General features: G+C 40.0%; 1 protein-coding gene across 7 annotated transcripts in view; it reads right to left on the bottom strand.

The window, feature by feature from the left end:
- Positions 1 to 26,800, bottom strand: part of mef2d (myocyte enhancer factor 2d) — a 92,970-nt gene that overhangs the window by 9,848 nt on the left and 56,322 nt on the right. For 2 of the 7 annotated variants that reach the window (XM_025061502.1, XM_017038037.2), the window contains 7 exons: positions 19,508 to 19,739; positions 17,139 to 17,192; positions 10,971 to 11,146; positions 9,455 to 9,484; positions 5,691 to 5,808; positions 4,826 to 4,991; positions 3,083 to 3,151 (listed from right to left, as the gene is read on the bottom strand). In XM_025061502.1, coding sequence (XP_024917270.1) covers positions 3,083 to 3,151; positions 4,826 to 4,991; positions 5,691 to 5,808; positions 9,455 to 9,484; positions 10,971 to 11,146; positions 17,139 to 17,192; positions 19,508 to 19,739 — 845 coding nt within the window. The remainder of the gene's footprint in view (positions 1 to 3,082; positions 3,152 to 4,825; positions 4,992 to 5,690; positions 5,809 to 9,454; positions 9,485 to 10,970; positions 11,147 to 17,138; positions 17,193 to 19,507; positions 19,740 to 26,800) is intronic. The other 5 variants (XM_008323836.3, XM_025061503.1, XM_025061501.1 and 2 more) reach the window with 4 other exon arrangements.

Below are 26,800 nucleotides of genomic sequence, written 5' to 3' on the forward strand. Positions count from 1 at the left end.
ATAGCCTTAAAGCATGTTCAAAATGTAGTTTCAAATGCTAAGCAACTTCAACCGTTACCTAACAGGAAATCATCCTTGATGACCTTAATCACTGTGAAACAACTGTGAAACACCAGTGTTTATACAGCCAACCATTTCCCCATAGTCACTGTACTGTATCTGACCAGCAAGCCAAAAACGCCATCAGTAATTAAAGTCAATGTGTAATACTGGAAAGTCCTTAAAAAAAGAACCTGGAAAAGAGTGTTGGGCTAAAGGTGTAAACATTTGAGAATTACTTACAATAGCAGAGTGTGTGGAGTCAACACACACATACACTCCAGTGACCACAGCAGTGGTCTTCGAGTGACAGAAAAATTCCGTTCTCTTTTCACTCTAGTCATAACTTAACACATTTCCAACTCAGTAAAATGTGGAGCAAATGGACAACAGCAACCGCAATGCCAAAAGTCTTTTCCCGCCTAGGTGGACACAGCATCTGCTGATGACACAACGACTCCGTGAGACAACAATGATGACACTTCAACAACAAAAGGACAAACAGCATCCACAGAGCACTTCCACATGCAGAGGGCAGTTTAAGCTGAAAGCCAAGCTCAGCAGAAGCAGCTGTGACATTACCATTCAGATTGGGGCATGAAGATGAGAGTCAACAGATGAAAGCTGATTTAAACCGACAAAAGAGCAGGAAATAGGCAGAGATGGCACAAGTATTGGTAGAAAAAAAAATGATTAAAAAGGGGAACGAGAAGAAAAGAGACGACAGGAATCATTTCCCCGCCGAGCCTGCCGTGAAGGAAAAGTGTGGACGACAGCGAAGGCGAGGTCTTCTGCCAAACCGTCAATCACCAAGTGATTGGACGGGCTTGTTCTCTCGCTGTGGGGAAATCAAAAGCAAACCAGAGCAGCCGGGGCTGCACAAGCGCCCACGTCTGCCCATGCTGTCCTAGGAATGACACGGTTTTTCCGCTCTGCAGAGAGAACAGTTTGGTGTGCTGGGAAAGATTCCCGCTTTTTTGTGGCACTGGCTTGTTTTAAGTGACAGTTATTCTGTCATTCGGTTCCCACACACAACACAGAGAACCTGCCTGGTGCTCGTTCCAGTGTCAGGCCTGAAGGTGCCACAGCAGTGACAAGGCTGCACAGTGACGGTTAAATTTAAAACCCAGCTCCTCCACTAAAATCATGACTATTGTTGCCAGAGTTTTAAAGAAAAGTTGAAACTTAACGTTCTTCATCACAATAATATAATATGGATATTATATATTTATGTTAAATACATAAATATACAGTATATAGGGCTGTCAAACGATTAACTACAGGGGAGCTGTGGTTTATTTAGAACTAATCATGACTAAGCATAACCTTTATTCAGCATAAATTAAATCTGGATTCAAGATTAGTAAAAAAAATAAAAATAAAAATAATTTCTAAATATGACTGATTTTTTCTGTATTTTGCAGTTAAAGAACATGAGGTATGTATGTGTGACAGTTGATTTTTGACCGTGAATTATATACTTGCTGTTTTGTGTAAATACTGTGTATAAGATGTACTATAGTGAATACAGATCACTGCGAAGCATTTCCTTGTCCTTTGTTTTTTTACTGATAAATATTAAATTAAATATTAACAAATATTAATGATAGGAACAATGATCCAGACTAAAGTAAAAAATTTGGAGGTCAAAGTAGACCTCTGGTTACTATTACAGAAAATAAATATGTTTCTGAAGAAAATCTTAAGATTACTTTTTACTTGTTTGAGGGCAAGGGTCCGTCAAAGAAGTGCAGAAGTTTTCTGCTGAACGTGTGAGCACAGTGTGAGTAAAGGCATTATTTTAGGTTGTTACTGTTTGACGACAGTAAAAATGTAATATCATTACTGATCTGAACTTGGTTAATCAGTTACTGAAGTTAGATAAATCTTTGATTGGGGAGACCTCTGGTGGATCAACTACTTTAAACAAGGGCACCTGCAAAGCATGAAATTGTTAAGTGGTCAGAAAAAAAATATTAACTTTAGCCGGAAATACCAAGGACCAAAAATAAAATTTCAAAAGAAAACTTTGATGGTGAGCCATAAAAAAAAGGAGAAGAGAACTCAGTATCACTAATGGGCCCCAGGTCAGCTGTTGGACACGGACATGCCTATTATATATGGTCCAGATGAGGACACAGGTGTCTTAGGCCACCGTAGTGAACTGTGAGTCCAATTGAATTTTTTTTTTTTTTACAATTTATGTTGTCATTTATTTGTGTTGTATTACTGCTGCCCTCAAATCTCATATTAAAAAAATATAGTATTTCCACTTTGTGACACAGAGCTACAGATTATAGTCCTTGCACTGACAGACACATTATTTTTAATCTTCTCAGTGCGACGCAGACTCTCGGCAGTTCCTCGTTCATCTTTGTGCTTAGAGAAATCATCTGATGCGTGTGTTCCTAACTGAAGGACAGCAGCATTAGTGGCCTGTCAAACGTTAAACTTTAAATTCCCCATCATCATAAGAGCATACTCCTGATTGTGACAGGTTAACTGATCATCAGAAAACAGCAGTGGTTCTTATTTAATGTTATCTGGATGCGGAGTAAGTAGCTGTGACAGCAATGCTATGTCTAAATTATTCTTTTTAGTGCTGCGTTTCTGTCCTGTGTGTCTGAGGAATTGAAGCTTACGCTCCATTGTCACCTGAGAGTGACAGCTAAATGGATGAAAGGTAAAAATTTAATGCAGTGAGCATGTTGCTTTACACAGCTGAGCCCCAGCTCAGTGTTTTAGACTGAAGGCAGCACGGATAGACTCCTATTCATTTCAAGCCGTTAACGAGGTGCTGTCACCTCCACGCTAAGGTGCGTTTGGTGGTGACGCTTCTAAAGAGCTTCAGATGTGAGCTTTAAGGTGGCTTCAAGTAAAGTGAAACAGCGATGATGTGCAGACACAGCAAAGCAACAAGCAGCACAGAGATAGAGATGAGGCAATGGTTTGATTTGATGTTCTTTTCTTTAGGTTATTTTAATGTTTTTGACCCTTGGCTGAGCTGTTTATTGACTTCACAGATGCTTATTGTGTCATTCACCTCAGGTTAGCAGCAAAATTGGAGATGCAGTTAACCATGTCTGCTTTCTGTTTGTCTGCTCCCCACATGCTGTGGAGAGAAGGAGGCAGGGGAGAGAGGGAGAGACAAAATAAAAGGCAGTTTAGAGCTGCTCCCTCATCTGCAGGTGAACTGCGCACAGCCAGATGTCTAACATTGAGATGCTGTGCTAAGTGAGAGACCAAAAAAAAAAAAAAATCCCTTGCTGAAATAAAAAAAACCAAACTTTTAATGTTTGTTAAAAACTGCATACTAAAATGTAATTACATTTGTATTCTGTATCTTTCAAAGAAACTGTGTTCAATTCCAAGATTTTCCAACATGACCTTCCTGTTTGAGTACAAGAGGGAGATCATTTCATTCACAGAAAAAGAGCTGTCTGGTTTTGGTCTGTAAGTTTTGGGTTGATCTGCTCACTGTTAAGTTAACTGTTAGCAGCAGGCGATAAAACTTTCACTTTCACGTTTAGTACAAAAGTCCAGTTTTACTCATCTTAACACAATCATGTTGATTCCAATCATATGTGAATGTGAAGAAAATTAGTCTGTGCTGTGAACGCAGTCATCCCTCAGCTGGAAGTTCTACAGGTCTGACTAAGTCAATGTTCTATTTTTATGTACATAAAAAGCTGGCTAAAAGGCAGCTACAGGCGGAACAACATTCAAACAGGAAGCAAACGCTTTTCTTACTCCTTTGGCTTCAACGTCTTAAACAGTATAGCCTCAACATCACAATGTCTACAATCAATTGATGAAAAATTCATATAAAATATTAAGTCCCTTTTGTCCTACAAGCTATAGGGGAATATTAAGGGAAGGGAAGTTCACAGCATGAGTCTTTGCAACCCAACCAGCCTGCCACAGGAGAGGCCATTAAATATGTGGTTCCTCTGGGGCTCAAACGCAGGACCTTTTGTGTGGAAGGCAGGCACGATAACTGCTACACTGTGGTACAGTAAATTAATAAATTAAAAAATTTCCCTAATAGTACTGGATAACACGTCAATGTTAATTGTTTATGCCTTTGGTGTTAATCCATGTTCTGAATATCTGACATCATTAGTCTTTCCAAGCAATTATCAAGGAAGCTGATGCAGGAACACAGCAGGACAAACTCATCATTCAGACTAGTGTTTGTTTGACCTCAGGTCAGCGTTCACCTGGATGTTTTCAACATCCCTGTCCTCTTGTAAATTCCTCTGAACCTCCCGTCCTGCTGTGTTCTCCCTACATTACAGTTAAAAACCTCAAAACGTATCTTAATATCTAGAAACTGAAGTGAGAAAACGACTCTAGCTCCCTACCTGAGTGAATAACATACAAAACTGTTCTTGTTGACGATTATGATTATTTTGGTCAGCCAAAAAACAGCGCTGAAGACGAAGCAGTTATAAATACCGCATGTGTGCTTGTGTGGCAGAAAACACAGCAAGTGGACCAGTTTTTTTTTCTCTAGTAGGGGCAAAATCAGAGAGGCACTCCAGTGGGATTTTCAGTCTGTGGGTGGGAGGGTGAGGGTAGAACTGGGTCACCATGAAGATGAATTCACTGCAGCTGGGCCGAGGCTTCAGCTGCAGCCTCCTGGAGGAAACGCTTCAAGGATTTTATAAGCGCTATGTGTTACGTTGGCTGTGTTGCACCGTATTTACAGTTTAAAATGTAAACAAAAGAACAGTGGGTTGAAAGGTTAAAGGTCAGGACGTTTGTGATGTATGTGTTCACTTACACCAAGTTGGTGAGCGATGCCAGGCTCATCTGCTGCTGCTGCTGATGCTGCTGCTGGGAAACTGCTGGTTGCTGTTGCTGTTGCCAGGCAGCCATGTTGCCAGGCACCAGCCCTGGCGGTGTGAATGTCTGGAGCGCCGTGAGTTCTGCACTCATCAGCTGGTACTCTGAGATTGAGGGATGAGAGAGGAAGGGAGGCACATGGGTGAGAGGCAGCGAAAAAAAAAGGAGGCGGAGGGAAATGGGGGGTGAGGATTGTTTTACATCATACAACTTCCTGGCACATCAATATTAATCAGAGCTAATCCATATTAATGGAGACCTTTGAAGTGGAATCATTCCAGAAGCTCTCACACAATGAACAAAGTGAATATTCATAGCGGTTTATGCCACCACACAGGGAGCCTTTCAAGTGTTTCTACAGAGCACTTAACATTTTCCTGACGTACAGTAAAAGAGACTGTATCTTTCACTTTGCTTCATGTTACAGTTTTTGCATTAAAAATAAGACACTGGCTGTGGTAGCTATCATCAGTAGCGATAAAACCGTTACGGTTTTTGTCAAAGACCCTGCGATGTTGAAATAATAACAACTGCACAAGGGCTGAAGCTATGATGAAATGTATTGAAATTTTCACCAGTGAATAAAAGCAAATAATCCAGTCAGAACTAATTTAATTTCGTGGTGAGACAGAATGAGTGGTGAAGATCAAGTGGAACTACTGAGGTTGTCTGTGGAGGGAGGATGAGTTCAGAGAGAGGCTCTGATCAAGATGATAGCCGTCCCTAGTTTATGTCTTGACCTGATGTAAACCGTTTCTGTTGAAGTTGCTCATAATCTACAGTGACATCTATCTATGTCTTACCAGTGTTGTAGGCCGTCTGCATGCCAGAGAAGGGCGCTAGGAGACTGGGTGTTGCCACGGAGACCACCGGTGTAGTCAGCGACTGGGCCACCTGGGATCCGCCTAGCCGCTGAGCATTCTGGGAGGACACAGTGATGAAGAAATGAAGGTGAACAGCAGGAGACAGAACGTTACAGAGTCTCTGGTAGGGAAGAACACGGGCTGTTTTGGGTCTACAACTGTACCAGGATCAGTTGGTTCCCATGAGAATCCAATGCATCAAAATGTGTTATATCCAATAAACCTATCTCTCCTTCCTTTATCTGAAGGCTTTGTTTCTGGAAGACTTTATCTGAAGCTACAGCTACACAACTGCATACTGTTTGATTTAACAAAAAGAAGGAAGCCTTTAATCATTGAACTACATCTATGTGAAAAGTTTTACAGAAAGTCAACCTAAAAAGTCAAATAACCAACGCCTTTTCAGACACAGTTGATTGGGAACCAGAACTGACAGGAATAGGACGGGCTCAAGTGCGGATCAGAGGACACTGACAACTAGAAGTGGAAAATTAATTTATTACTAGAGGAAATCAGCTTTTGTTTCCACGGAGGTTTACCCTAGAATTCATAGTTTTGGAGCATTTTGAATACTATGACCTATTACAGCAATGAAGCCAACTATCTGTCTAAACACTGTACAGTAAAATTTGACACGCAATTTATTTTTCTTAATTAGCAATTTCCTTTTTTTGGCTATTTATTTAACTTCTTCCTCTTTGCATAAAAAGTATTCTTGCTCACTTTGACAGATTCAATGCTGGAGAAGTCTGGTAAAACATTCTCCACTTATGCTTTGCAAAAGTTAGCTTTGTGATACAGTGGCATGAAACCCATCCCCCCCCACCCCCCCCAACAATTTAATGGGGATTTTCAGGTAATTCAAGGACACTTTTCCCCAAGCACTTGCTTTTTTTGGACCATTTTGAGGATACAGCCAGGTGCAGACTCCATGACCGGAATATAATTGAAGACGTCAAAATTTCCACATTCATTTCAGTATCAGGTTTGCGTTACAGTTGGACCAGATCAGAGCCAAGCACAAGAAATCTAGATTCTATTGCGTTGCCATTATATCCAGATGTGAATGCTGATTGTATTTATTTATCTCTTCCTACTGCGGACAAAAAACAGATGTCAGTTGGTGTTAGTGGTAAAAAAGGGATTAGAGTGTTGCTTGTGATTCTCGGCTTTCCCACTTTTACAGACACGGGCTGTCATGCTCGAATCTTTTGTTTATTACTGATGTGAGCGTAATTGTTGGAGGACATGTCGTCAAAATGTAAAAGACATGTGGTTTTCATAATTCAGGTTTTGAAAACTTTTATTCCTGCATAGATATCTATGTGAGCGCTCCGGTCTAAATCCTTCCTGGATCTCTGTTATGGGAAGGAAAATCTTGGTCGGGTTCCACAGCTGATCGTGTCTTTCCCTCCTTATAAGGGTCTCAGTGCAGGAGTTCATGACTTCATCCATTGTCAACAGCATTGATGATAATAGTTAACATGTGCTTTCTGCTGTTCAGCAGAGGGGGTGCATGAGACCTTGTACTGTGACTGAGAACAACCCAATTACACTTTAACTACTGAAATATTTCACTATAAACAAAACACACTCTGATTCTAGATGAAATGAAAACAAAACTAATCATCTATGACTTTATTGGACTGTGCAAGGCAAAGCACAGAGACCTGGAGTAACTTTTTTTTGCCTTATATGAAGATTTCTTGGCAGCCGACAGAAAAGCAATAATCCACAATCAGACTACAGCTCTGCTGACTCCTTGCTTCTATTAGCTGTTCCATTCAGTTTGGTCAATCCTCTGCCTTCATATTATCTTTCTCCTCTGACATGTTCACTCTCACAACAACGGTCTGCTTTTCTTGGTCATTTCATACATTAACTTTCACTTGTATCTACATCCTATATGTTTGATGTATAGGTTCTGTGGGCAGCCCATGGCCCAGCAGTAAGAGGACTGGGCTTCCTATCCAATCCACGGCTATAGTGTGTTGACAAGCATTAAAGCTCCTCCTTTCTTTATGTCTACAAAGTAAAACCCAACTGCTGCTGTATAAAAGCCCTGGCCTTTTGCGGCACTCTTTAGTGTTATAGGCAATTCTCTTTTAACTTTCATACGTTCTACCTCTTCTCTCACTATCATCTGACAGCCAACATGTCACATTTGTTCTGCCTGTGTAGTGGGAACGGAGGATGATTTTATATTCATCGTGCCACAGATGAGAACGTGTTTCTGGACCCCGCGAGAACATCCAACCACCTTGTTGAACTTTTTGATGACACTTGTGAAACTGTCTCGCATCCTTAGGTGGCGTTGGCACGGCAACACCAACGCCAGGACCGGGTGCTTGTGTCACGGTGTAAGGTGTTATGAGAGATATCACTGTGCTGGAGAATCATGCTGACAGGAACACATGCATGAGGGGTGATCAAGGGAAATGAGTGTGTGTGTGTGTGTGTTTAGGAATGTGGTTGTGTTGAAAAATGCCTGTGTATTAATGTGTGCAAAAAGGTGTGAGTGGAAAAAACATACAACGTGCGCTGTGTTTTATTCAGTAAAATGCGTATGTGTGTATTTACGAAGCGGAAAATGCATGAACACATGTCAGCATGCAACGTGTGGGTGTGTGTGCTGCCAGTGTGTGTGTGTGTATATGTATTTGTGTCTTCCACATCTTAGGCTTTGCACTGTTTCTTTATTCTGATCCTTAGAGCATCAATAATCAGAGAAAACCAAACATGCACATGCTGAGCAGCTTCCACGCAGCAGAGTCAGCTGGTCGCCCTGGTTTTCTTAACACCGGCCTCTATTGTGCTATAAATATGTTTTTCTTTCTAAACCATTTTATTTTTGCAGTGGAAAAGTAGATTGCAGGTTGGAGTGTTCTGATGAAGTAAAAAAAAAGCAGGTTCATAAAACCACATTCGAGACCATCATTACTTTTGAATTCTCTTTTGACCGAAGAAAACATAAATAGCCTTGACGTTCAAGGGTCAATTTTAGAAGAGATTATTCTTTTTTTTTGGTAAATACTGTTGTTTAATTCACCTGTAATCAGCCAGTGTGTTTAAACAGGTCTTTGCTGAAAAGCAGGACAAAATATAATAATATGAAGTCACCAAAGGAAATTAAAGTTCGTATCGCTTTTGTAAACAACTCACTACTTTCACATAAATATTCTTATTTAAACATTATTATATATAGAATGTGATAAAACCCATTTGAGTTTACCAGACTGTCTAAAATAGTGACCCGTTGATCAAACAGAGGGCACTATAGTTGTACTTTCAAAAGGACAGTAACGCTCTGTACACGTGTTTAGAACCAGTTCTAAAAAAAAATTAAATAAAGCTTTATTATAATACCTGAAACATAAACACACTTATTATTCTTTATTCTTTTATTTCCAACTAAACCAGAAAAATAAACCGCTGACACTGTGCAGCAGATTTTCATATAGTGTAAAAATGTTTGACTCTAGTTGACTTGTAGCTAACACTGAGAAACCAGAATGATCAGCTGACTCTTCTTCTGCAGGTGAGTTGCTTCCAGTTCGCTCTGTTATTTTTACAGATTCCCTTCTACATGTGTCAGAGCACAGGTGCTGCTGATTCAACCCTGATGGCGTCACACTCATGCTCTTTGAGATCACACATTGTTCAACATCACATCCTCCAGGCTACATGTCTAGAAGTCTATTCACCTCACTCACCAACTCCAGCTCGTCCTCTGTCTGCCAGGGGCCGGTCGAAGGGGGAGGAGGGAGAAACAGAGGGCAGTTATGTTTCTGATGCCAATAAAATATAAACTTGTGCAGTGTCACTAAGAAAGACGATGTCAGTGATGTAACCTTCATACCTCCACAGCATTTGCATTAAAAAAAACATTATTAACATAGAAACCTAATTTAAATACATGACCTTCACTCTTACTCAGCTGTAATCTGCATTTGGACAGAAATGCAAACAAGTAAAAAAATATATATAAAAAACCCTTTGTTGCTATCTGACCTTGAAGGACCAAAATTGTTTTTTTGTTTTGTCCCGTCCATCAGAGCAGTAAAAGACAGACGAAGGTGAAGTTGAAACCTCAGGTTGCCCCTTCTAGAGGCAGTATTATTAGCATAGTCAACAGTGTTGAACTAGTGACTTGTCCCCAGCTGCAGGTATAAAAATCAAACCCTCAGATGTCTGACTCAAAGCAGATACACGACTACTCTACAACAGGACAGTTGTGTCACATTATGAAAGGAATGTCAGTCAAGGAAACAAAAATGTGTTACATCGAATGACACGTTTTGATCCTACGGGAGAGTTTCCCTGCAACAGTGACAGGTAAAGACTCAGAGGCAGCTCTGACAGTTACAGTACCTGTGTCTACTACACAAGCATGGCACTGTCTCAAATTACAGACCGAAATATCACTGACTAGGTCACATAAGCTGTTTTTAGAAATGTCTGGAAAATATTGTTCATGTGAGGAATGCAGAATAAAGTTGTCAAGGTAGGATGCCTTCACAACAGAGGGAAATTCTCAGGAAGTGAGTGGGACACCACCCCTCAACCAAAAGTTTTCCTGCTGTAGTGAATGCACCTTTCCAAATAAGCTGCCTTCAAGGCTGGAGGGAAAAGTTTCAGGAAAAGTCTTTGTGAGGAAAATGAAGAGCTACATTCTAACTTCAACATTCAATCACAGTCTTGAAGGTCATTAAACCCAACTGAACAGAGAATCCCTGTAATTATCTGTGTAATGTGCAATGAAATCACACCACACGCAAAATCTGGACTATGACTGACACAGGGTTGAAAAGGATTCATAATGAGCGATTGGAGAGAAAAACCTCTTTATGTCAGCGAGCTAACATGAAGATACAGTAGTTACAGAATCTGTTAAAAAATGACAGAAGTATCATTGCCTCTGTGCCTGTGCAGAGGATCAAGGAGCGACAGCCATATGTTTTCTGTGCTTGGCAAGAAAAAAAAAAAAATCCACGTCAGACAAAGAGGACATTAAAGATTTAAATAAAGAGTAACGTTTCTATGTTTAGTTGTGAACTATTAATGCCAGATGTAAGAAGAAAACTTCATCTTGACAAAAAGGATCTTTTTCGTCAGAGTTTCTAAACGTTCTGTTTAACCTCTTGAACTTTCCCTTGTGAAAGAGCTATCTTATTTTTTCATGTATGTTGGATTCCTTTACACTTTCTTTGTGTGACTTACCAGTTGCATGAGGTTCTTGCCACTCTGTGAGGTGATGACCCTCAGGTCCGGCTTACGGCTGCTAACCATCTGTGGGTGAGGTGGTGGAGACTTAGCCGGGGCAACTTTGCCCATACTGTTGCCATTGGATACTGACAGCAGGCCCGGGGAGGCTCTGGCGCTGATGTAGCCGTTTGCTGAAAAGACAGGAAAAAGAGAGACAGTGAGACAAACACAGAGGGACAGAGGAGGTGATGTGTTGTTTTTAGTGTCTGTGTTTACCTGTGAACTCTGTGTGTTAGCTGTCTGATTGGGTGTGTGCGTTCGTCTCTTTTGTGTCTGTGTGTGTTTGTTCTCATTAGCGAGCCGAGTCGCTCAGACGCACCACATGCTCCTCCACGTTTCCACAGCTCAAACAGTGTTTGCTGGCGGCGCTCTGATTTTCTGCAGCTCCTCCACATCAAACCCATGTCACGCTCTCTGCACAACTACTTTATTCACACCCTCTCTACAGCTTTTCTCTTTCAAGTCATTTCGTCTCGCCACTTCACCAAAAACAAACACAGAAAACTGTCCCTGGACTTCTTCTACTGTACTTTAAGCTGGAAAAATGAACATCCTTCCCGAAATCACACGGTTGCAACGTTTTTCTAGCTCACCACAGTTAAATGTGTGGTACGCAGGGCCCCTGTTACTGAATACTGAGTACTGTCATTTGGAAAATACATGCTTTCTGAGCAGAACCGTTTCTAAAAAGGGAACACTGAACAAACAACTTATATAAGGAAAAAATAAACTTCTTGGTGTCAGAGACTGTATGTAAAAAATAGGGAATGACTGGTTCTCATGGTGTAAGCCAGTTAAGTAAGGTAGTATGTTAAAGCTAAAAAAAAAAAATTTGATGACATTTAATCAAATCGTTGCTTCTGATCAATGGACATGAGGTAAGAATGTTTGTCCCTAAAAGCTACAACAGTGTTTTCTTTATTAAGGATCTTTCAAAAACAGCAGTAAATCTGGAACAACTATTTGGAGTTTCACCTTGTATGTGTTCCACCATCAACTTTAATTTTTGACTGTTAATGTTTTTTGCCTTGCACTTACTGTAAGTAGGTCATGTTTTTAGCCCATTTTCCAATAAACAAAATAATAACTTACCAAATTCACCATCATCATTTGCCGTTAAAGAACTGAAACTAATGACTGAGTCTATAAAATCATCCGGACCATTATTTGACAAAGCAGAGAACAGAACCAAAATGAGCAAAACTCTTTTTGCTTTGACTCTATAATTCAAATCATAGTAATATGTTACCGATAACAAAGTAAACTAGTCAATATGTTAAATACACTTTAAGCTGTAACAAATTAATGTCAACTCTTGCTAAGCTGTAGACATGACCATATTTACTATCCTTAAAATTTTCCTTTTTTTGAAATGAGATAAGATTAAGTTTTTAAAACTTTGTGACAGGCTGGTTAGGACAGGGTGTCTTTACCACAAGGCTCCAGCAGACAGCAGCCTGTCTGTGCTGCTGAGGTTAAAATAAGACCGTGATTCAAACAGAGGCTCAGTCTCTGAGTGTGTGAAAGGGGGACAACAGGGACTTTCCCAGCTACACACACACACACAGCGAGAGTGAGAGAGGGGGTGATATGTGGTAGCAGATAGCAGTCTTCCATGATGCTGCCTCCAGACGACACAGGCATGTGACTCTGTTTCATCTCAGACACACACACCCCGCACACACACGCGCGTGCGCACATACACACACACAGAACTGACAACAACAACAAGCAAACACAATCTCTCCTATCAGCTAAGAGGGCAGGAGAGAGGAAAGAGAGACAGGAAGGAGAAAGTGAAAGGGAGCAGATGGAGGCGACGGAGTGCAGTGTGTGGGGGTAATAGGAAGCTGGGGGAAGAGGTGAAGGTGCATCAATGAAAAAAAAACAACACACAGAGAGCAGGAGAAACATAAAGCTGAGGAGGCGATTGCTTTCACTCGTTAGTGACTATAACTTTGGGTTAGAAACCGTTTGTACAATTTTATTGTTTTTAAAGTAGCCCTCGGTGTATTTCACAGCGATGTTACTTCACTGAACTGTTGCTCTGTTATGAGCACATGTGCAGACTAGATTCTTTGGTCATAGGTCAGGTCATGGTCTTTGAGTTCCATTTTTGGACTAAAGGGATCAGCACCGTGAGTCAGGGCCACCCGTGGTCTGAGACGAGTCAGTGACATCTTTATAGACAATTATTATTATTAGTTTTAGTATTATTATTAGCAGTAGAAGTAGTAGAAGAAGTAGTAGTACATAGAACTAGTAGTAGTCGACACAAAGAGAAATAATAGTAGCTGGAGAATAAATGATCAATACCAGGAAAATGACAAGAGTGGACTAAAAAGTAGAAAAGACAAAGTCAGTTGACACAAAAGTACAGAATAAGCAGAGGATGAAAGTGTACGAGGACATAAAGCACATAACAGAAAAAAGAGGAAAATGAAAAAGACAATGTAAAGGAAGAGACTGAGAAGAGAAATAGACAGAGGGAGTACGTAGGGGCGGTAATTGTTAAAACACAACATTAACTCCGTTTGATGAGAACTGAGCTGCTGCTGCTTAAAGAACCAATTTAGTCCCAATTAGGAAAAAAGGAGAAACCAATGTTTCCCCTGTTAAAGCTAATGTCATCAAGTCCAAGAGAGTGAAAGTGAATGGAATTAGGATTTTACTGCTGAGAGCCGTTAAGATATGTGTCCTGAGCAGCAACTTTGGATCATAGTAGGAAATTGAGACTATAAAATCTGGCTGTGCATTTACTGGTAAAGAGAAACAGGAAAGTAAACCATGAAGAAAAAAAAGCATGGTTTAAATGTCATTATTGTGTTAAGGATTAAAAAGGGTTCTTTTTTAGATTGACAAATACATTTCATTGATCACCTGAATCTGTCTGTCTTAAAAGTATATGTTGGAAAGAGAATTCTTGGACAGAAAAATGACAGGGTTTTATAATTTATGCCTATCTTTATCTGTGCGATGTATTTCTATTAATGACACTGTTGACTTGATTTTAGTCAAATAAAAAAAAGGTACACTTTTTTACTTGTTTCCTCTGAATTTTAGTAGAACACAGGTGCAGTACCAGCTGTTGCCCCCGGGAGCAACGGTCCACAACTCACAAGCTCATAACAATTGACTACCACTTGTGTTTTAATGTGTCACAGTGGTCTGATCGGCTGGAGAGAGAGTTTTACCCAGAAACTAAATAATCCTCTCCACTTATTCTTTCAAGTAGAACATCAAAACATGGTACTACAGCCTACATTAGCATAACGTGAATATTCAATTCACACTGCATGTGAAGACTCTACCAAAAAGCTGCTGAAATTTGTAACTGGTAAAATGATCAGGTCTTAAAATGGAAATAGCAGATATCCAGAAAGTCCATATGTGAACCTGTGTGTCATTTTTTCCGAACTAAAATATGAGGGAAAAGTCCCTCGAAAAAAGGAGTATGGACAAAAAAAAAACCCTACAGGTGCTTCTAGAAAAGAGGTTGTCAAAGTATCCTGGATCAAAGAAACTTCTTTTTAATACATCTGCTGTTTTACTTCTATCTGGTCAATGTCGTTCTGCTTCCCTGTGTCCTTTACATGTGCTTGAGTGTAAATCTGTGAGTATCTTCACTTTGTGTGTGTGTGTGTCTGCGTGAGAGTGTGAGTGATGTCTCGTATTACGCCGGGCAGGGTGTGGGAATGTGTGGAATGCTGAGTGACGTCAATGGTGACATTCCCTGGGCCCTGAGTCCCTGGACAACAGCTGAGAACGACAGATCCAATGGAGGAGAAGAAGGGAGGAGAAAGAGGAGGAGGGCAGCGGTACAGAAAAAGAGCAAAAGGAGGTTTTAGAAAAAGAGTAGAAAAAGAGTTCGAATGTTTTCAAGAAGACGAAAGGGAAGTGGAAAAGAAACAAAAAGAACAAAGAGCAAAGACAGCAGGAAAAAGTGTCTCAAGACACACGTGTGAAAGTGAAGATGGAGAAGAAGATCTAAGAAATCAAGGAGTGGGGGGAGATATGTTGTCATCAGGACATTTTTTTGTCAAAATTAGATGGAACTTTCTAAAGATTTCCTTAGATATGAGAAATGGATGATGTCAGAAATAACTGTGGCTAATTCTAATTTATTCTGTTTTCTTAAAGGATCTTAAGTCATGTAAATAGAACATGACACCAGTTTTGTAAATTCTGATCCTGTTTCTGTTACGGCACTTAGTAATATACAATCCACGACTCACACAGAAAGGTACGTCCTGTCTATAAGAACAACTTCCCACTGAGAACAACAGGAGCATTACATAAGTAAACTTGTGCCCAGAGCAACAATTAACTCTAAGGATGAGATGGTACAAATGTTTGAAACAACACCAGACAGGCAAAAACATCATTAAAGTAAATTGGACTTTTTCCAGTTGAAGACGTTTCTCTCAGAGTGTTGTCTCTGCCGTAAGCTGCAGAAAAAACACAGAGCTGGAAAACTGCCAAAGACGCGTGTTTAAACAAATAAACCTTATCTTATATTTACTCTCTGACTCACACTCAACACTGAGCCACAAACACGGCGGAGCATGTATTTACTAAATCCTCATGTGTCTTTGCTCCTTTTCGACTGACGGACACCTGGCAGCACTAGTGCCTGTAAAACGGACACTCTGCTTTTTTTTTGTAAAAACAGCAGGAAGTTAATGAAAGTATATTGACTTGACCTGACAAATATTGTTAACAGAGTGACCATACTGAGAGATAGAGGGAGATAGAGAGAGGGAGAGGGAGACACATCCATTGGTACAGACAGGCTGGCACTATCTGTATAAGCTAATGGGATTTAAGGGGCGAGCGAGCTCTGGCTAGTGTCAAAGTCACCTCTGAGGAGAGGCCTGAGCCAAGACGAGGGACAGTTGGACGGGGGTGGGGCCTCAGATTATTCCTGAGAGGAGACGAGGGGGAACAGCTGACGGAGACAGGATGAAGTGGAGAGGGGTGTCGGTGGGTGGAGTCAGAGGGACTCAGTGATTGTTGTCAGAAGATAGAGAGGGTTTAAACTCTTTAAAATCACTGGTTACACTGGCTTTATGAGAGTAAGGACAAAACACTGTGTTTAACACTGGGTTGATGTTGTTGACTGTTCTTCTGGGTGTCACGGTGTGACACAAATTATATAGTTAAATCAACTACACTAATAAAGCTTTAACTAGTTGACTCTTGCTACTGTATATAATGTGAATCCAAAATGATACACAATATATAAAACAAATGTAGGATTAGAGAGATAAGTATTTAAATAATTCTCTGTAAAGGTCAAAGGGAGCTGGTGTCACTGTTTTCAGCAGCAGGAACACTGCCCTCTGTCTACATTTCAACTACATGCATGACAGCTTTTTAGTGCACTTTAGCACGACAGTTTTTTTAAATTATTTATTTTGTTGCTTTTTTTATTAAGGTTTTACATACAGGCTATTTGTAACTGTAATATATTTGTCAAATTCTGATCAATCGTTTTTATTTTTCCTTGTAAATTAAGTGCCCTTTTTTACCCCTATGAAATATTTAATATATTTTTCTGTTGTGTAGAATACATAATTTCATTTTTTTAACAGTAGCATTGAAATTATGCAATATTATTGGTCACATTTTTAAGCAATTGCATAAAATCTAACCCTAACCCAATGCCAAGTTATAAAAGACATGAAACTTAAAACCGAAACTACTGAATTAGTGACTGTTTGTTGTGTTTCTGTTCATTTTTTTCTCTAACTGTTCTAACTGCAGCTTCTCTCCTTCTCTCACAACTTGAAGCCCACTCTGGTCTTTGGACTGTTTACAAGCAGCTTGTACCGTGACGGCCAGCTGTCGTCAGCCAACAGGTGTTTTCGTGCTTGTGCAGGAGTCTGTACACGAGAACCAGCCTGTTGCGACACACACACACACACACACACACACACACTTCCAACCCATCTTCAGTGAGTCAAGCTTACAAATCCTTTCCTTCCGAAGGTTCGGCAAAGAAAAAGCAAACAGGAGCAGGAGGAACAACCTGCACGGTGTAGCATGTGTGAGTGTTTCTTTGTTTGTATAATCACTAACTCATTAAACATCAAGCACATGAAACAGATGAGGTTCACTCACGGACTGGACTCGGGCAACCTCCGTTTGAATTCCCCAAGTCTCCTAACAGAGCACCTGAGAAGACGAAAAAAAAAAAAAAAAAAAAAACCACGGTGATGAAACTGAAATCTGACTGAAATGATTCTACATTAAAGGTTCAACTGGGCACCCTTTCTCTAAAATGCAGCTAAATCTCCTTTATTTAATAACATATGATTTAACCAAATTCATAATTTGAAAAGTGCTAATGAATGAGGCCGTCGCCGCTCAGAGAAGGACCATAATTGGTTTTACTTCTGATTTCATTACAAGTTAATTTTAAAGAGCCCTTTTCAACACATCTCTAAGGTATTTTTCTCACATTTTGAGAAAAAAGGAAAGAATTATTGGACTCATTTAAAACAGTAAAATAAAATAATTAAACACAAAAAAGTTATGAAGTCAAATAGGATTCCTTACACTGCATGATTTTTATTGGACACAGGAGTCAAAACAACTCGCCCTGAAAGTGTTTCAGACAATTAAGAAAAAAGAAGACTAATGTGTTTCAATTATGTCTTTTAACATCTTTCATTTTTTTATTGAAATGATATTTATGTATCTTGACTCCAGCAGATATTAGACTGTGTGGACCCTTGTTTGTTCACATAATTTAATCGTGCCCAGCAAAGAGCCAAGAAAATTATTAGAATTTTTCAACTATATTAGCATCAATTTCACCAAACTATTTTTCCTGTCAAGTTTACTGTACGAACTGATTGTCCAGTTGAATTCCCTAAACATAATCTACCACAAGTAGGCCGGGGACGATAATCAATAAATCCAGTGATCGCACGATAAATGAAAATTAAGACGATAATTTTTGCCAGCCTCAAGAACTTGCCGTGTGCATACCTGTTTGTTTTCCCCCTCTCTCGCCCCCAAACAGGCTGGATGACAACAGGGTTCACTCTGTGCAGCGGTCAGAGTGAACCCGCTTGTCAGTCATCCACTCTCTGTGGGGGGACAGCGCAGGCGCTAAAATACACACACAGACTTGTCCACCTGACAGTCAAAACTCACTGGCATTTGGTCGATAAAGTATGTACAAACAGAACGGCAAAATGGCGTGCGGTCACAGAAAGTGTAGCTCGCTACATCGCAAAAGCCCCCAACCCCCGACAGCCCTCAAAATGTTTATATATAACATATAGTGACGTGTCTGTGATGAGGGGTGTTCAGGTACCACAGGAAATGTGAAAGGCATTTAAGGGACTTAAAAATCTTGATGTAGTTTTTAATATTCAAACAGTGTTATTATTAAGAGGTAAAAAACCTAAGAGTGTTAGAAAAAACAAAAAAGAGATAATTAAAATATAAATCACAGAAATGACTTAAAATTGAGGAGCAAATTTTTAGACGCTTAAGTCGTACGCTTAAAAAATGTTTACCCTTGAGGCTGTAAAAATGTTAGGCTGTGTTTACAGCTTATAAATAAAGACCAGTCGCTCACTTCTGCTTTGAAATGTCAATGCGGATTAAAGCGCTTGGTCGGAAGGCTGCGGAAGGTTTTGTTTTTCGTGTATATTCATGTTCATTCAAGGCATATTCCTGTGTTCCTCCCACATGGCAGGCTGCATTTTTATCTGCTGACTCTTATTTTCCCCACTTGTGGTACAGATTCAGTTTTTGGCTCAATCACACTCGAGAGAGGCAGAAAGTGAGGGTCGTTAAGGGCGACTGAAAAATATCTGGCTGGACCTCCGCAACGAACAAAAAAATAGCAATAAAGCAAACAAAATGAGGCCAATACATCTCTGGTAGCGCGAGGTCCATTACCGAAACTCTCCTGCTTCAGAGAATGCTTTGTTATGAAAGATGCTGTAATGCATTTGTTGCAGGTTACATCACCTAATTCTTACATACAATGAGATTATACTGGTCAGGACCAAGCTTGATAAGTAACCTTGCCTGAGACACAAATCCTTTTAGGCAGAGGGTGAAGGATTGGTTTACCACACAGGCAGCAGGTGCACAGAAGGGAAGAGCAGCAGCCTCAGTCGGACCAGTGATGAGATTTCTGTCATTATTAGTCAGTGCAGTGTGACTGCAGTGACCCAGACTGACAGGTGGACATAACATCAATACTGCCACGCACACTTTTTCATTTTGCTCCTGTGGAACCTTTAGGTTCACTTTTAAACATAAACATGAAGTAAATAAAATAAAAATCAGTGTGTTTGCTTTGTTCTACCTCATATTTTATACTACTTCTTGTTAACTTAAAATGATACAGAAAAATGAGGGCAGATCTGGACACCAGTTCAAAACAGTTCCAGAGGGAAAACACAGACGCTAATAACACTTTTGAAATCAAACAAACACTTTCTTTAACCAGAGTGACCTCTCACCAGCACTGGCAGGTCGCTGTGGCAACCCTGGTGACACGCTGTTCCTCTGCAGACCTGGTTGCTGTGGCGACAGGAGGCGTGGATCTGTGAGGGTTGAGGTGACGAAGGATGTGGTAGTGACCAGGGCACCACCGGGGTTGTTACTGAATTGAAGCGATGCGGCCGCAGCTGCGTTCTGATTGGACACTGGTACGGTGACTGGCATGGAGAAGGTGGGCTGTGGGACTGTAGACTGGTGGAAAGACAGGAAAAGCGAAAGGGTTAGAGTCTGCTGTTGTGTTTGTGGAACTACACACACACACACACAAACACACACAGTAACAGTAATGGACAGGTGATCAGTTAGTGATCAGCAGCAGTGCAAACAAGCTCACAGGTGAAAAACCATCAGTCTCACACAGGAAGTGTTGTCCCAGAACCTAGACGGAGCTCAATCAATCTGGTTCTTTAAAGCAACTAGCATGCTAAAAAAAACCAACATGATCTGAGCTTCAGACAAATCAATTAAAAATCAATAAAAAGTATTGCCAACTAGTTCCTGCAGCTTGTCACTTGAATGCCTCATATTCTCATTTTCCAGGCTCAGGACGAGGACTACAGCAGAAGGACACCCATCGCGGCCCCTCAATGATCCGGTATAATGAGCAGTGAAGCCAGAGCCTATTGCCGCGCCAACTCAACCATAGCTGCCGAGGTTTTATCCCTACTTTTTATTGTTGTTAAATAGTTTTTTCATGTTATTTGTCATTTGTTCTAATTAATTTAATTATTCATCCATTCAGTTTTTTCTTCATTTTGTTTCTTTCAAGTCTGTCCTTTTTAACAACATAAAAGCATTTACTTTTCTCCTTCTTTGGCTCTCAGGTTCTTTCGGGTCACACCACAGTGTTTTTGAGTCTGTCACTGTGTTGTTGTTTAAATGTCTCTCTAACAGCACATTTGTGTTTGAAAAAAGTGCTTTTCTCAATAAGATAAAAGCCTCTTCTGGGTTTGTATAAAACCACTGAAAAGTGGATGTCATTGTGCTTAGAACATATATTAATTTGTTTTCCACACTTGTTTTATGAAAAGCACATTTCCCAATACAAAATGACTCCACACATCTGTTCTTATAGCGTCGTCTGAAACATAAATCCAAATGGAGATGAAAAACAAGTGTGTCCAGGAACTGAAGCTGGAGGTTTTAGTTCATTTTCTAAATTCTGTTTCACGGCTGACTTACAAATAAACTTAAATCTTTCCACATCAGTCACCCTTGTGTTGATTTGTCACTTTTTGTTTCCCTGAGAAAGTTTATAATAAACAGCAGTAGATTAATTTGCAGGTGATTCTCTTGGCAATTTGTAGAAAGTGGAAAGAGTTCATGTTAAAAGGAAGGTTGACATTTATTAAAAAAAAGAACGTGATTTCAAACCTTCTATAACAACAGATGTGTAGTTTACTAAAACTGGTTACATGAACTGTAATTAAACTCTAAGCTACAATGGAAATAGAAGGGCTGTCCAGTCTCGTCTGTCTGTTACTAAGTGAATCCAAGTAATGAGACATTATAAGACTAACCAAAACTCAATCCATCTAATGTCACAAGATTTAAACTTTTTCTTTTACTAAAGATTCAACATTTTAGCTAGACTTCAGTGTCTTTGTTTGCAGACTTCTGCAACTTCCTGCCGGAAATAAGTTGAAAAGGAAGAAGCAGAGACCTTTTCTCTACATTTAAAAATGTCTCTTCTATATCACACACACACACACACACACACACAAAGTAACCACACACACATACTCGCTCAGTTTAAGCATGCAAGGTGACTTGCTGGAAAGCCGTGTCACTTTTCACGCCACATGCCGGGTTAAAACTTTGGTGGCAGCAGCAGGTTATTGGTGACATTTCAGAGCATCCCTGTCACATTCCAGCTGCATCCCCACACCCCCACTGACATGTGCCGACCACCGAGAAGGTTCTGGCAATGTCCTAGAGCGGTATATGTTTTTACCTTTTAAGCAATAAAAAGTTTCATGACATAACTATTACTTCAGCAGATACATACAGTAACTAAATGACCTGCTGAGGTTTCATTACATTAAATAATATTAAGTATATTTCAATAAATAATTTACTAGGACAAATATATAACTGTCTGATCTCGTCCATTCTGAAAGTTTATCTGATGACAGTTAATGCAGGTCAAGGACCAGAGGATTTCCTGTCATTTGACCCATTTCAGTGTGTTCCCTCTGAAACTGAAAGACTGACATCTATAAATAGAATATGGGCCAGTGCTGTACTCAAACAGACTGGGTCCCAGTTTAACAAAGAAGGGGACGAGGGCACCTTTCTGTCCTTCATCTGTGCTTTTTTTTTTTTCAAAGGGAATAATGAGTGGAAGAGAACAAAATGTTCAAATAACTGAAGTGAAACACAGGCAAAACTGATAGTTTATCCCACTTTAACTACAGCACAAATAATTAAAAAATAAATAAATACCACTTTAGTTTTGTCTGGCAGCTTTACTAATAAGGTAATTTGTTAAATAAATTATTAAGACTGATTGACTTTCTGCCGGAAGCGAAAAGGAGGCTCAAAAGTTGCACCAAGCGTTGTTGGTGAGTGCTCCGGCTCTAAGTGTCCTGGGACATGAATGAATTAACTTTAAAGGTTCAGTTCCAAACGAAGATTGTGTTTAGAAGTGCGCACAAACTCAGCCGTGAGTGGTGGAGACAGCAGCTAACAGCACTGCACCACTGCACACCGGTCAAGCAGAGGGTAGTGGGGTGGGGAGGGGTAAATGTAGGTGTGAGGGGTTAGAACGGAGGGGATGGAGGAGAGATTTGTCTTGATCTTTTTAAATATTTATCCTTTAAGCTCTTTTTCAAACAGGTCAGGGTCTTAGTACCTGCACGTGTTTAGACAGAAGAAACGTACGCAACTAAAAGTGGCTTTAAATGTAGTTCCTGGAATATAAATTACCAAGACATCCATACGTTCTCACATCATAAAAGTATACATAGGGAATAATTAGCAAGTAGAAAACAAAACAATTAGATAATGAGCAACACATGCCTTTAAGTGTGGAATGGTTTAACCCTGGGTCAAATCAGTGAAACTACTGAGTGGTGAAGGAAAGTGATGAGACTCGATCAAACACTCTGTGAATTCATATCATAACAAATAGATTAGTCTTAAAAGCAAGAAAAATAGGCATTTTATTATTATTAGTTATATGCTATTTACATTCAGCTACACTATTATGAAGTATGAACTAAAGACGAAAAAGAAATTTAATTTTGTGGTCCTTCTATAGCTGTCCCAGATTCACGTGTTGTTCAGAAGATACAGATTTGTATTTTTTGGTTTTAAAGGTAAAGATCATGACATTGAATGAAACTGAAATGTTGTTAGTCTTAACGATGTTGTTTGTTGTTGTCATATGCTGCATTATCTACAGTGCTTTGTTCTCTATTTTCCTCTAAACGGGATTCAAATCCATCAAATGAACACTATCCAATGGAAATGAGGTTTTTGCCTTTCAACACTTTAACTTGCTGGAAATAAAACTTTCTACAATTCAACCCTTCAGACACTTCATCTCTCATGCTGACCTTTGACTGTTCTTCTGACGTCTCTGACAGCTTCGCCCTGTGGTTACTAAGTTAGTGACATAACTAGGAAAAAGTCTCTATGAATATTAATACTATTAGTTCTCTGGCCCTGATCTGCACTCGACACACCACTGAGCATCACTCTGTGTCCTCAGCAAGTTACAGCTGAATTTACATCAGCTCACTCCAGCTCCACTCATCAGTGATGGTGCTAATTGAAGACAGGAGGGTTAATTGCACACTGGCCATGATTAAGGAAGGGAACCATTGAAAATCAATCAATAGCCACAACCTGTTGTGTAAATAATTGAGTTGGGGCTTTTCAGGAGGCTGGTGTGAGGAAGCTCAAGGCCTCTTCTGTGTTAAGAAAAGAGTGAGGGCTAATCCATCTGGCCTCTGAGGAATTATCCGCAAGGTTGGCTTTGGTTGCAAAGGTAAATGAGAACACATTTAGCACACTTCCGAGTTTCACAGACTCTTCCTCTTCTCACTGAAGACAGATCAGGTTCTTTGTTTGGATGGAGGATTGTTGCATTCTGTGTATGAGCAGTGACACGATGACCTTGAAAATCATAGCATTTATTATTGTGGCTCTACAGTGGATTTCAAGGCAATAAATGTTTTACCAGTGTCATCAGTTGCAACTCCTAGGTAATGATGAGATTTTCCTAAGCCTTCTGTTCGGACATGCAATAAAGTCCATCAATAGATTTTTCCCCTCAAAACTAACATTTTTATATTTATTTCAACTATTCTACTGATTAATGAAGATGGAAAACAAGATAATTAGCTCAGCAGAAGGTGGTAGCCTCAGTCTAATTAAAACTGAAGAAATGTTTTTCATCTGCAACGTTTATCAAACGTGATTAATAGGAGCTGTGTTTCCAAGCCGTTGCACGGCGTGAAAACACGAAATGTGTTTTTTTTCCACCACACCACGTGGGCGTCAGGGTCAACAGGCACATAAACGCGACACCTGAGAGAAGCAGCACCACAAATTCTCACATCACAGCGAAGGTTGTTGATGGTTACGGATGAAAACATATTCATATGCGGTTATTTTGGTCTTGAGCTAAAATTGGGCCTTCAGCGATATGACTTTGTTAATCACAGGCACCTGCCAGTGATGTCGTCGTCTGGCAAACCTGACGGTCTTTCCCTGTCCCTCTAAGTGTCAGAGGCCTGGAAGCCCAGTTCTAACCTGTTCTAACAATAACAATGCCCCAAACATAAATCAAACACGTCAACCAATCAGAGCCATATTTCTCCTCTCCAAAAAAGACTGTAAGCAAAGATAGAAAAAACAAACAGTTAGCCATTGAATTATTGGATTAATCAGATAAAAATCTCTTAGAGTTTTAACCTATGTCGGCGCTCCTTTGTTTTTGTTTTTACTTTCATGACATTGGCATCCGGACTGCTTACATCTTCATATGGCTCTAGTAGTCTTACTCCCTGGTATTTTGCTGACACACATCACTGGAAAATGTCTAAATGTAATCGAGCAGCGCATCATGTGAACAGATATTTTAAATCAAAGGTCACATTTGAGAATTTTTTTTAAATTATGGAAAATATTTTACGAAAAATGTACTTTGTAACTAGTTCTTCGAAAGATACATCTTCCAAATCAAGTAGGATTAATTCTTGCAATATAAAGCACTTTAAACTTCAATTTAACTTCATTTTTTGGAAATACCAGTATTATACTTTCTTAAATCTGTCCTTAACAGTCTAAAGTGCTCAGACATTTCCAATCGCAGGGGATCAATTTGAAAACAGATTGAATGTGAAATTAAGAGTGAAATTAAAAGCTGCTGGCAAAACCTGCGAAAACAAATTTAGAGACGCAGCTCAAGTGCTGTTTTTATTATCCTTTTTTCCCCCATATTCACGCAAAGTTGCTCAACATGTTCAGCTCTTTGCTGTGGGACACCACATAGGTCGTTGTCAAAGGAGAAAATCTTCCAACTCCCCTAGAGCATCAAATTGTGAGCCAGAACAGGATCAAACCAGAAAGCAATGGTAAATAAACGCACTTCTTGTTCTTAGACTGCAACAAAGCCGACGTAAGAGAAAGCAATGTCGTAGCTTGAGGCTCTTCCAGCGTCCTGCCGTCCTCCCTCGCACCCTCTCCCTACCTCAGGAGGTATTTCAGTACAAGGGGGATTAAGCTTGTATAACCCAACCCCTCGATGTCACGCTGGGGATTATGATGCCGCAGGGTGGTGAGATGGTTGGCTTTCTTTATACCCAAGAACTGAAAGGCAGTGGTGGTAGACAAGAAACACTACGCTCCACAAAGGTTCAGCTTGGATCAACAGAGGACCACGGAGAGTCATGGCTCTCCAGGGATGGAAGATTGAATTCTATGCTTCCTAAGCTGCAGCTCCCTTTTTAAGCAGAGCTTTTAAGGGACGTTTCTGTGCAGAGCTCACGCAGCACAGAAATAGTGGTGTATTTTCTGACTGTGACCCCTAATTAATGTCACAAAATGACATATGACCGACTATTAAAAATTGGGGAAAAAAAAGCCTCTGACTCTTTCTTTCAGGTATGAGACTACATGTTAGGCTGAGGGAAATCTGACTCTCCTCTCCGCCTCAATGTGACTGTCCCATCCCCTGGTGACCAATGGTAGGAGGCGGCACGCTGTAAATCGAGTGCCGCTCATTAAAGTGACATTAATGGCATAATTAAGAATGGAGGGAAAAATGAATCACGAAGAAATTGGCACAAGAGTACAGCAGGGGTAAAATAGGTTTGGCAGGACGCCAGTCAGGAGGCAGAACCTGGATAATGTGAGAGGAGACAGCGATGACCTCAGTTATACTGTGAGCTCTGGTGTAGCCTGCTCTGGGGGTCAGCAGCAGGGACAGAACCTTGCAGCTCTGCTTGACTTTTACTCACATTTCCTAAGTGTTGCAAAGTCTTACATGACTTGAGCCTTCAGCTAAATAATTTCACTCCTTAAAGGCATCTTTTTAAATGTGTGGAGGTTTTTTTTATCGTAAAACATGATCTCCCTTCTCTACAGCAGTTGCTATGCCAACTTTGTAAAAAAACGAGGACCTACTTAAAACTCCTCTGTCTCTGTTGTTTATCACTGAACTTGCAGAGACATCAGAAAAGAGTATTAAAGCCATAACACTCCTGAGGACACTCCTCACTGTGAGGACTTAAAGGTCTTAAACAGCCTTTTTAAAAAAAAAAAAAAATACTTTTTTTAGTCCAAGCATGCAAAACTGCAGCGATAACTCATATTTCAGCATAATCCCACTGACCATAAATCTGTCACTTCTGTAATTAAATATAAATGTGAAATCCGCCAGATAAAGAGCTATAGGAATAGAAAATTTGAACTGACACAGAGAAATGATGATATCAGATTTGAATTAAATGATAGCTAGTTTGTTATTTATTATCTCATTAAAAAAACCTGCAGATGTTTTATTTCGTAGTGATTTTACTGCAGTTTATGTCTTGATTTGTTATTGTTTTATATCACAACTATCACAACTATGTAAGTAAATTTGAAAAAATCTATTTTGATGGCAAAGATAGTTCTCAGTTACAAAGGCAGTTGCCACATTAATCGTTGTTAATGTCTAATGTGACGTTTTCACCTTTTCACCCGTGTCATCGTCTGCTGAACGTTTGCATACAGTGTATGATTATTACAGGCTTTTAATG

Source organism: Cynoglossus semilaevis, chromosome 13, assembly GCF_000523025.1.
Source record: "Cynoglossus semilaevis isolate Cse_v1.0 chromosome 13, Cse_v1.0, whole genome shotgun sequence".
Classification (NCBI taxonomy): domain Eukaryota; kingdom Metazoa; phylum Chordata; class Actinopteri; order Pleuronectiformes; family Cynoglossidae; genus Cynoglossus; species Cynoglossus semilaevis.